We start from the raw sequence: 11811 nt of genomic DNA, 5'->3' as shown, positions 1-11811 counted from the left end.
AATAATAATAATAATAATAATAATAATATTCTAAGTTAAATTTAGGGTTTAATTAATTAGCTATAACCCTTAAATATAATTTAAAATTAATAGAAGTTTAAATATTAAGTTAAATAAATATAAAACCTATTTTATTAACTTAATTTTAAATTGTATTTATTATATTCTTTTTTATATTTAAATATAGTATTTTTATATAAGATATAAGGCCTTTATAATGAAAAAAGCTAATATTATAACTAAAATAACTTAATATTAGTATAATATATAAGTTATATATTTATATAATAATATAAACTTACTTATAATAATAACTTAAAAGCTTTTTAAAGCTTTTACTAGTTATAATAGTAAAAGATAGGTTATTTTAAAGCATAAATTTAAGAGCTAATATAAGAGTAATATCCTTAGAAAATCTATTACTACTACTAGTAATAGTATTATTTCTAGGTCTTTTATTACTTCTTAAAAAGCTAAAAAAGCTAGATTTAATTAAAAAGTTAAAAATTAAAGGTAATTCTATAATAATAGGGACTATTTATAAGTATATTAGTAAATTATAAATTTATAATATTATAAATATATAAATTAATAATATAATAAGATATAAAATAATAAAAGAAGTAACTTACTAGTTATTTTCTTATTTTCTTTAACTTTTAATACTATAATAATAGAATGTTTTTTCCTATAATATACTAAACTATTAAAGGACTAAAAATAGCTAGCTAAGTAAGTAAAAGTAAAGTTATAGCTTAGCTAGCTATAAAAAAAGGTGATTTCTCGTAGTTTTTTTAAATTAACTATTAAAACCTTATAAGAAAAAAGGTTATATTAAATAATATATAATCTTTTACGAAATTAATAGCTCTTACTATTTATATAGTCTTTTTTAATTAAAGTTTACTAAGAAAAGCTTAAATTATTTATAATAATAAGAGGTATAATTCTAAGAGAATTTTAGTCTATTATAAAGGTAAGTTTTAAAGAATAAAAAGTTTTTATAAGATAGCTTAAATTTAAGGCTATTTAATAATAAAAAAATTTTAAATAAAAGTTAAGTATTTATAAAGTTATAAGGGTAAGAAGATTAATATAAAAAAGAAAGGTTTTAAACTTTAAAGTAAGAGAATATAGTTAATATATAAAATAAATCTATAATATAAATAATTTTAAACACCTTAGAATTTAGGCATTTTTTTAATACCTAACTTACCTCTTAAATATATATATTCGTGTGAAAAATAATAGAATAGTTTTATAAGAAAATGTAACTATAATAAAATAGTTAAAAAAGCTAGTATACTTATAATATATTAAAGGCGTTATATTATATAATAATATACTGTTTTATCACTTGAAATATATATATATAGCTTATAGGAAATCTTTATATCTTAAAACTTTAACTAAATATAACTCCTAGAATATTAAACTTATAATTGTATAATTAATATTAAATTAAAGGACTTTTTAAGGGCTACTAATTAGTTATAAGCTTATAAATTTTAGTTAAGTATTCGTAGAGATATTAGAAAATAGAAATTATAGCGTTTTTTATTAAAGTAAGGTAAAACGTTATAGCGTTTTACCTTAATTAACTTACCCTACTAAATACCACGGCTATTATCTTTATAATTAATAGATGAAATTAAGTGGGGTTAATATTTTTAAATAGCTAAGATTATAAGCTTTAAAATAATATTACTCTTATTCTTAAACTCCTTTTTTTTATAAAGTTATAATAGTTTTAATATATAAAATAAAAAAAACTTAAGAATAAAGTTTTTAATATTTATATTAATCTTTATATATATAAAATTAATTATATTAAATATATATTTAAGCTTATAAAATACTTTATAATATATAAATTAATAATATATATAATTTTACTTTAATATAAATAATATATATTAATTAAATTAAAAAACATATATAATTATATATAAAATAATTTATATAAATTTCATTAAATATATATTAAATAAAGTTATACGCTTTATATTAATAAACTATTAAAATAACTTATATAAAATATAAAAATACTTATTACTTATTTTTATAGACTTATTTTAATTAAATAAAGTATAAATAAAAACTAAGAAGATTTTAAAATATTATTTACATATAATTAAGGTAAAAAAAAATATATTTTAAATTTTTATATTAATTACATATATTATATATATATCAATAACATTTAAAAAGCATTTATTTCTTATTAAATACTTAAAATAAATTAAGTTAATGTCTTTATTTTTAAAATTCTTTAAACTTTAATATTTACTTATTAATTAACTTATAAAGGATATTTTTATAGCATTATAATAAGCTAAAATTATAGTATTTTTTAGTTATTTCTTTAAGCTTATAAGTCTACTTTTAAAGCCCTTATAATTATATATTACATTATAAATATAGTTATAGTATAGTTGAATTATACTAAAACTATAAAAACTATACTACACTAAAAACTACACTAAAAAACTACATGTAGTGTAGTTTTTTTATTAATGCTCTAAATCTCTTAAAATATATAACTTATAACTTACTTTTATTTTAAGAGTTATAAAACTTTAAATTAAAACTTAAGTTAATATAAATAAATAATAAGATAAGTAATTGATTAATAAAGAAATTTAAGGTAAAGAAAATTCTTATAATAATAAACGTATTAAAAAATAAGAAATAAAAAGCTTATATAAAATAAGTAAATTATATTTAATTAATTTAAAAATAATGAAAAAAATATATAAGAGATAATAATATTAAAGTATTTTAAAAACTAATAAAAAAAATATAAGGTAAAATAATAATCTTATATTACCTTTATATTACACTTAAATTATTATAATTATAATAATACTTATATAAAAAAAAAGTAATATAAGCTTATAATAAATTAAAATAAAAGTAATAAAAATAATAATATAATTTATAAGCCTTAAATTATATAAGTAAAGAGACTATAAAAGGCTAATAAACTTTTTTAAATTAATTAATTATAAATATTTAAATTAAAGGGAATAAAAAAAAATAAAAAAATAAAAAGAATATCTTATTTAATAGGTAATTAATATAATTAAAAGAAAAGATAACATATAATTAACTTAGATATAAGATAATTATATATTTATTTATTTAAGTATACTAGAGCTTTAAAGCTATTCTAGTATATTAACCTATATTTTAAGTAGAAAAACCCTAAGAGAAAGAAAAACCTACTTGCATTTATAAAGCCTTTCCCGCCTTATACCACGTTATAATATAAGGCGTATTTCTTCTCGTGTAAGTTATAGGCAGAGTATTAACTGTAGTGTAGTTTTATAGTTTTATAGTTTTTATAGTTTTAAATATAAAAGATTATATTAAATCTAATAAAATACTTATAAAATTATAAGTTTTACGAATAAATAGTATTAATTCTATACTATTAGCTAATATAAAAAGGTAGGTTCTAATATGCTCTTATAAGCTTAAAACTTAAGAAATTATATTTTATAGTTTTTATAGTATAGTATAGTATAGTATATTTTTAGAAAATTATATAATCTAGTTTTTAAGCTTATAATAAGCTAATAGAACCCACTTTTTTATATAAGCTAATTAGTTATAATATTAGCTAATTTATGTATTTATTATTATAATTTAAGTACTTTATTAGATTTATTATTAATTATTTAAGCTTTTTTAAAAATTAAAAATATAGTTTTCTTATTAATGCTCTAGTTACAAGTATTAATTATTCGCTTTCACCTATTCTTAACCTATTATCTTAATTTTTCTGCGGTGTATTATATTTAGAGCATTAACTATAGTATAGTTTTATAGTTTTATAGTTTTTATAGTTTTAAATATAAAAAACTATATTAAATCTAATAAAATACTTGTATAATTATAGGTTTTACGGATAACTAGTATAAATTCTATATTATAAGCTAATGTTAAAAAAAGTGGGTCTTATATACTATTATAAGCTTAAAACTTTAAAAACTACATTTTATAGTTTTTATAGTATAGTATAGTATAGTATATTTTAAAAAAAATTATATAATCTAGTTTTTAAGATTATAACAGCTAAAAGAACCCACTTTTTTAAATAAGCTAATTGGTTATAATATTAGTTATTTTATGTATTTATTATTATAATTCAAGTATTTTATTAGATTTATTATTAATTATTTAAGCTTTTTTAAAAATTAAAAATGTAGTTTTCTGGTTAATACTCTAATTATATTATAGCTATAATATATACTAGCTTAATTTTTCCTTTACCTTAAAGCTTTAAGCCTATTAGTTAATTTTTAAGGTAAGCTTAGCTTAATTTTACTCTTAAAACTCACGTGCTTAGATACGAGTTAACCCTTTTTTTAGGTATAGTAGGTAGATAAAAGTCACGATAATTAGCGATTTTACACTTAAACTTACTACTTTTATTAATAAATTATTACTTAAACTTTTAATAAAAATTTATAAAAATTAAAATTATATTAAATTCTTATAATAATTATAATAATATATAATTTTTATAATTATAAATAAAGTACTTCTCTTATAATTAAAGGTTAAATATATAGTAGATTTTTTAGTCTCTTAATCCCCTATAGTATTTACTATAACCTACTATAATTAAAATCTTTAATTTTTCCGTTTTTTAAGCTTAAAAATCTATGTTTAAAAAAATAAGAAAATTAATTATAAAATAATAATAGTAAATTTAAATTAATTATTTATTAAGTTTAGATTTTTATTAATTTACTTAAATATAAAATCTTAATTTATTAATACTTAAAAAGTATAAGTTTTATTATAAAAATAGGTTATTATTAAGACTTTTATCTAGTAACTATAATTAAGCCGAAAAATTAGAGGTACCTTTAGCTAAGTTTAAACTAGCTCCCTACTAGTAGAGTATTAGAAGTAGTGTAGTTTTATAGTTTTTAATAAAGTTTAATATAATATAATATAATATAATTTTATTATATTATATTATATTTTAAAAATTAATATAATATATAATATTAATTAATTTATAAGCTATTATTAGCTAATATAATTAATAAGCTAAAATAAAGCTAAATTTACTTACTAATATTAGTATTAATAAGTAAAGATTAATTAGCTTAAATAAGCTAAAAATAGAGATTAAAAAACTAATAAAAATAAAATAAAAAGGAAATTATAAGAGAATTATATTAAGTAAGTAAGTATTATTTTATATTATTATTATAAGTAAAATATACTAAATATAATAAATTTAAAAAATTTTATTATTTGTATATAAATATCTTATAAAATAATAATATTTATAGTATTACCCTATAACTTAAATATAAAATATTAAATATTAAAGTTATAAGAAATATATTAAAGTTTTAAATAATATATTAAAATACCTTAAATTTTCTTATATAAAATAATATTTTATACTTTCTTTTTATATATATTATTTCTTATATTATTATAGATTTTATATTTCTTACTTAACTTTCTTATTTTTAAATTTTATTATAAAAAATAGTTTTATTAAAAAAAAGCTTATATAAGTATATTATATATTAAAATAAAGCTAAAAATCACGTGATTTTAAATCTTATAAAATTAGCTTTATAACGTTATTAATAAGTAAGTTATTAAGCTTTAAACTCTTATTTTAAAAAAGTAAATCTTAATTTTTTAGCTAAGGTTTAACCTATTATAACTCGTTTAATTTATAAGTTATATATATAAAAACTAGTGTATTATAAAGAGTTAAATTAGCTTTATTTAAGAATATTAATTTTAACCTTATAAGTCTTATAATTAACGTTATATTTATAATTAAAAATTTTCTTTATAATTATATATTATACTATAAATGTAATTATAATATAATTAAACTATATTAAAACTATAAAAACTATACTATACTATAAACTATACTAAAAAACTACATGTAGTATAGTTTTTTTATTAATGCTTTACCTACTAGGCTAAGGTAGGGCTTTATAGCGTTTAACTACTACGTTATAAAGGTAAGATAATTATATAAAGTAATATTTAAACTATTAAAAGATAATAAAGTTAAAGGGAAATAATTTATATTAACTTAAAAATAAAATAAAAATAAATTATTAATAAAAAGTAATAATAACTTTTATTAAAGTAAAAAAGAGTAATATTAAAGGGAAACTATTAAAGTTTTTAGCTATAAGTTAAGTAAATAAGAAAAAGCTTAAATTTAATAAATTAATAGAATTAATATATTTAATAAATAAGTGAACCTTTAATGAAAGACGTGTAAATTAAAATTAAATTAAAAGCTTAAAGTAATATTAATAAAAGTAAAACTATTAATATTAATAATATTAATATATAATAAGAAATCTTAATGAAATAATATATTATAAGTATAAAAGCTAATTTTATAAGAGAAAAAGCTATAAGATAAAGCCTTTAAATTAAAGGTATTTTAAAAATAATTAAAGGCCTTTCTCTTATACTTACTTTTACCTTTATTTATTAATAAGAAATTATTAAGATATTAATTTTAATTAATATTAAACTCTTTTCTCTTAAAGAAATATTATAGCTTTAAGATAAGTATAATTAATTATTTAATTATAAAAGGTAAAAGTATAATTAAGCGAGAAGTAAAAGTAATTAATTACTTAATTATAAAAGGTAAAAGTATAATTAAATAAGAAGTAAAGATAATTAATAATATAATTAAATTAATAAAATAAAGGTTTTTAATTAAAATAAACGCGTTAAAATAATTGAAAGATTATTTAAAGTATTAATAAAAGATAATAAAAGCTAAAATAATAAAAGAAAATTCTAATAAAAAAGTATTATAAGCGTAAATAAAACGTTAAGTATAAATAATAAAAGATAAGTTAATAAATTTAATTACTCTTTTAAAATAAGTTATTTATATAATATATTCTTTTTAATTAAAATATTAAGTATTAATAAGTTAATTAAAGGCTTAAGTAATACTAGCTTAATTATAATAAAATTTTATAATTATTACTAAATAACTTAAATTCTAGTAAATAATAATACTTTTATAATAAATAATAAGTGTAAAAGATATATTAAAACTAATAGTTTATTAAATTATAAATAAAATATTTTATTTAAACTTAATAAAGAACTTAATTATTTAAATTAAATTAAAATTAATATAAGTATAAGTAAGTATAAATTAAAACTTTTTTATTATAAAGAAGAACTTATACGTAAATTTAACTTAAAAGGCCTTAATATTAATACTCTTTTTAATAACTTTAATAATAATATAATTATTATAAGTAATAATACGTTTAATCTTCTTTTATTAATAATAAAACTTAAGGTTTATAATATAAATATATAACTTTTAATTATATTATCTTTAAGTATTATAATAAAGTTAATAAATTATATTAAAATTAAAGGTATATTTATAATAGTTAATATTTAAGAGTTAATTATAATATTATATATAAGAATTAATAAGCTTTTTATTATTAAAAAACTTATTCTTATTAAAGTTATCTTTTATAATAAAACTACTTAAGTAATACTTAAAATATAAGGTAAAAGAGAGTAAAAGAGTATTAATAATATTAATTATATTATTTTTTTCTTCTTTTAAATTAATATAAGAATAAAGAGATTAATTTAAAAGCTTAATAAATAAATTTTATAAAGAAATATATATAATAAAATTTAAAATTATTTTGAGAAAAAAGTAAGAATAAGAATTATAAAAAGTAAAAAAAAGATAATATAAGAGAATTATTTTATACTTCACTTATATTATTTTTAAAAAGTAATAAAAATAAGTAAATATAAAGATTAAAAAGAGAGTATAATATATCTTATATAATTATTAATTAAATACTATAAGAGTTTAAGTAAGTAAAAGAGTATATTATAAGCTTAAATTAATAACTTAAGCTTAAGTTAAACTTAATATAAAGATAACTTAAACTTAACTTAAATAATTTATAAGTTAAATAAAAATATAAAGAGAGGTAAAAAGAGAGAAACCTTTCTTTTTCTTTCTTTTTCTTTTTAAGTTTATTTATACTTTTTAAGAACGTATACTTATAGTAGTATAGTATAGCTAGTTTATAATAGTATAGTTTTTTTATTAATACTCTAAAAGTTTTACACTTAGATTTTTATTAATAAATTAAAGAGCCTTAATAACGCGTAATTTAACTTCGCTTTTTAGCTTTTAAACGCTAATTACAGCTATTTTCGCGGGTTAACGCGTTAATATTAAAAAATTAGCCCGCCTTAGTAGGTAGCCCGCCTTACTAGTTATCTAGTACCACCTTTGGGTGGTAAGTAAAACGAGCCGCCTAAATATATAGGGCGGGCACGAGTAGTGGTAAGAGCTCCGATTAAACAACCAAATTATCCCCTAGACTGCGATAAGGCTCCAACGAAGTTACGGGACCCACAACAGCTAGGTGACTTTGGGTGACTTTGGTAGTAGCCTGTTAATCGCGTTGGGGCTATGATGTGTGTAATGTAGCTCTTTGTAACATAAAGGCTTATTAGGACTTTTATTATAGTATAATTTAAGTGTGAAATAAAGTACCTTTCATTTTCTAGTTTTTAATTGGCTTAAAATCCCTGCAAATACATGGCTAGAGCCTTATCGCAGTCTAGGGGATAGGGCGGGCACGATTCGTGCTCACGTGAATCTACGGTCGCTAAAGGAGCGACTTCTACTGGCCGAGCTACAACGCGTTAAACAGGCAACGCGACCTGTTATGATAATAAATGTTACCCCTCATACCACTATGTAACGTAACCGAGTCCACTTTTCCTCCCAACAGACGCTACTAACACCATTAAGTATTCCTTTGCCCCTTGACTCTTGATGTTAAGCCTGTATTGATACTGAACTAACTTTCCTTCTCTAGGGCCGACCTAGTATTAGATTTTTGCCCTCTCAGCCGATACCATGAGTGCTCTAACGGACGCGGAAAAGTATCAGCAGCGTCTACTAGAGGCAGAGGAGAGAGTTGCACGAGCGGAGGAGCGAGCTAATCGAGCAGAAACCGAAAGGGATCGAGCAGAAACCGAAAGGGATCGAGCAGAAACCGAAAGGGATCGAGCAGAAACCGAAAGGGATCAGGAAAGGGAAAAGACCCGACCGACAACGCTAGATGAGTATCTTGAGGCCTGCCACAATCTTGTTTACGCCCGCCTTTCGGTCGAAACCGATCCGTCCAAGACCACCACTGGCAGCATCCGTGCCGACCATAAGCTTGTTCCAGAGCATCTCAAGCAATGGACTAGCTTCTTTGATGAGCAGAGCGAGATGCTGAGTATCATTTACTCCTTCTTCCCGGTAGAGGAACTACTTTTTGATAATCGAGCCTACCTGACGACCCTTGGCAATAAAGTGTCGGCAGCTCCTATCGCAGACGAGAAAATGCTTGAGAATTTTCTGCATAATTGTGTAGAGGAGCAGGTTAGGTGTATCATACATGAGCTCAGTGTATCTGAGGACTTTCAACGGCAGTTGAATATTGGATCTGGCATCAAGTTTGAGAACCACCTCAAGGCGATCAGTGATACGGCCTTCGAAGTCGTTGAACGAGAACGCCAGCAACCCCTCCCGCCGCTGCATCAGGAGCCAGAGGAGCCAGGGCCAGAGCCTCAGCGCCCCAAGACACCAGATCTCATCCAGGACCCTGCGAAGCTGAATGCCGACCAAATCTGCATCTATCGCTACGAGAAGGCTGGCCTGGCAATACGCACTATCATTGCAATCGCTGAGTACAAGCCACCCCACAAGCTCACGCTTCCACAGCTCCGCGTGGGCTTACACGACATGAACATTTTCCAAGACGTTGTCTGCAAGAACAAGATCCCAACAGAGGCAGAAGCTAAGTTTCAACACTACGCAGAGGAGCTAACTGCCGCCGCCATCACGCAAACCTACCACTACATGATCAAGAGTGGTCTAGCTTATAGCCTCTTGACGACTGGTGAGGCCATTGTTTTTCTCAAGATCGACTGGAGAGCTCCCGAGGTTCTCTACTACCATCTGGCGGAGCCTGGCCCAGAGGTGCAAGCCCATGCCCAGTTCCGTTCATGTACGGCTGTTGCTCAGTACGTAGCCTTCCATCTCTTGGCACTTAGCGATCACGCGCACATAGGTCAAGATAGGCGCCAGGAGGTCATAAGTGGGCTGAGGCAGTGGAATGTGGATTTCCGGCGTGCAGCGAGCACAATTCCCGAGGATCAGCGACGGGCGCCGCCGAGCTCACCTGCCTTTACTCCCACAACTTACCGTACTGTCGATCGCTCGGTAAGCCGCCAGAGGAAGTTGAAAATTAATACTGAACGTGGAAGTAAGCTTCCCGCGAGACAGCGAAGGGATGATAACTCCGATGACGATGGGGGTTCAAATCACCCGCCCAGAACCAGTCCAGCAGAGCGGCAGCCAGGTCATAACCAGGGAACTCGGCGGAGCCAGCGGCTTGCAGAGCAGACTGTTAAGGATAGCAGTCAAGGCAACAGCAAGAACAGAATTAAGGACAGTAATCAAGGTGTCCAGTACTGTACACAGAGGTGTCTGCTTGGTCTGGTGAGAGGTTATATACTTGACGCCAACTGCCCGAATTTTGCCCTTCATAGACCTCGGAATTGCAAGACGGATAGCTCCAAACGCCATCCCATCACACACGTCGACTTCCTCGAGCTGCTTTTTAAGCAGCTAAAACGAACACTGGACTCTGGAATCACATCGTTGGATATCACTGGTGCTCGTGGGGCCCTCTTCAAGATTTCCTTGCTTGCGTATGGGTACACTTTTATTGGCAAAGGTACAGTGAAGGCTTTTATCTCGGATCTGAAGCACGAAGCTTTAGTCTACAAGCGACTTAAGGTAGTACAAGGGACTCATGTGCCCGTCTTCCTTGGTGCTATCGACCTCGGTGCACTCGGCAGAACGTACTACTATGATTTCCGTGTCGAGGTGGTCCATCTATCTTTTATGTCCTGGGCGGGGGTCGGCTTGAGAGATATTCACGCAGCAGATCTTAATGAGGCCTCTCTAACGGAAATGGCAATACAGTCCATGAAGGCCATTCATCAAGAAGGGGTGGTACACAAGGATGCGCGCCGGGAAAATATGCTGTTCAACCCAGAAACTCGAAGGGTAATGATAATTGATTTCGAGCGCTCGCGGCTTCTCTCGCCACCCCGACGCCAACTGGCCGCCCTGGGGCCTAACAACCGACAGCGGATTCGAGATACGAGGGGGAAGATCAAGGCGGTATCACGTCCTAGCGGTGTTAAGAGCCAGCTGGAGTTAGGTTTCTTGCATGATATCGCAGGAGTGAGGGGGGCGTTTATGTAGCTTAACATTACACTATTAGCGAGAGATTAGTTAGCTTTATAGTAGTGTTCTTAATTATAAGAATTAAGGCTAAGTTATTAAATGTTAAACATAGCCGAGCAGCTAATATAAGTTAAATGTAAACGTATAATATATATAAATAAGGTTTATACTTATTAGCTTATAAGTTAGTTCTCTCTCTTTTCTTATTATAAATCTCTTCTAATATTAAAAGTTATATTATATTTAAAGCTTCTATAAATATAGTAAATATAAGTGTATCTTATATTACATTTTATATTATATTATATTTTTGTTTACTATATATTTAAATATAATATATTATTATTAGGTATCTTAAAGCTATTATAAGCTATTCTAATACTTTTATATATAATTCTTATAGGCTTAAGCTAATAGCTTAAACTTAAATTAAACCTAATATAAAGGTAACTTAAATTTAGCTTAAATAA

At 24.2% G+C, this 11811-nt stretch overlaps 1 protein-coding gene across 1 annotated transcript; it reads left to right on the top strand.

The window, feature by feature from the left end:
- The first annotated feature begins 8886 nt into the window (after positions 1 to 8886).
- On the top strand, positions 8887 to 11458 carry J3458_018260 (uncharacterized protein). The gene has a single exon (XM_007813542.2). It carries the CDS (start codon positions 8951 to 8953, stop codon positions 11357 to 11359), a length of 2409 nt encoding a protein of 802 aa, XP_007811733.2. The 5' UTR covers positions 8887 to 8950; the 3' UTR covers positions 11360 to 11458.
- Positions 11459 to 11811: the final 353 nt, after the last annotated feature.

This window comes from Metarhizium acridum (assembly GCF_019434415.1).
Source record: "Metarhizium acridum strain ARSEF 324 chromosome Unknown scaffold_466, whole genome shotgun sequence".
In the NCBI taxonomy this organism is placed as follows: Eukaryota; Fungi; Ascomycota; class Sordariomycetes; order Hypocreales; family Clavicipitaceae; genus Metarhizium; species Metarhizium acridum.
This window is presented reverse-complemented; position numbering and strand designations above follow the sequence as displayed.

What these genes read in the sequence shown, in the direction of transcription:
- J3458_018260 (XM_007813542.2), top strand. Translation starts at nt 8,951, where the DNA reads ATGAGTGCTCTAACGGACGCGGAAAAGTATCAGCAGCGTCTACTAGAG.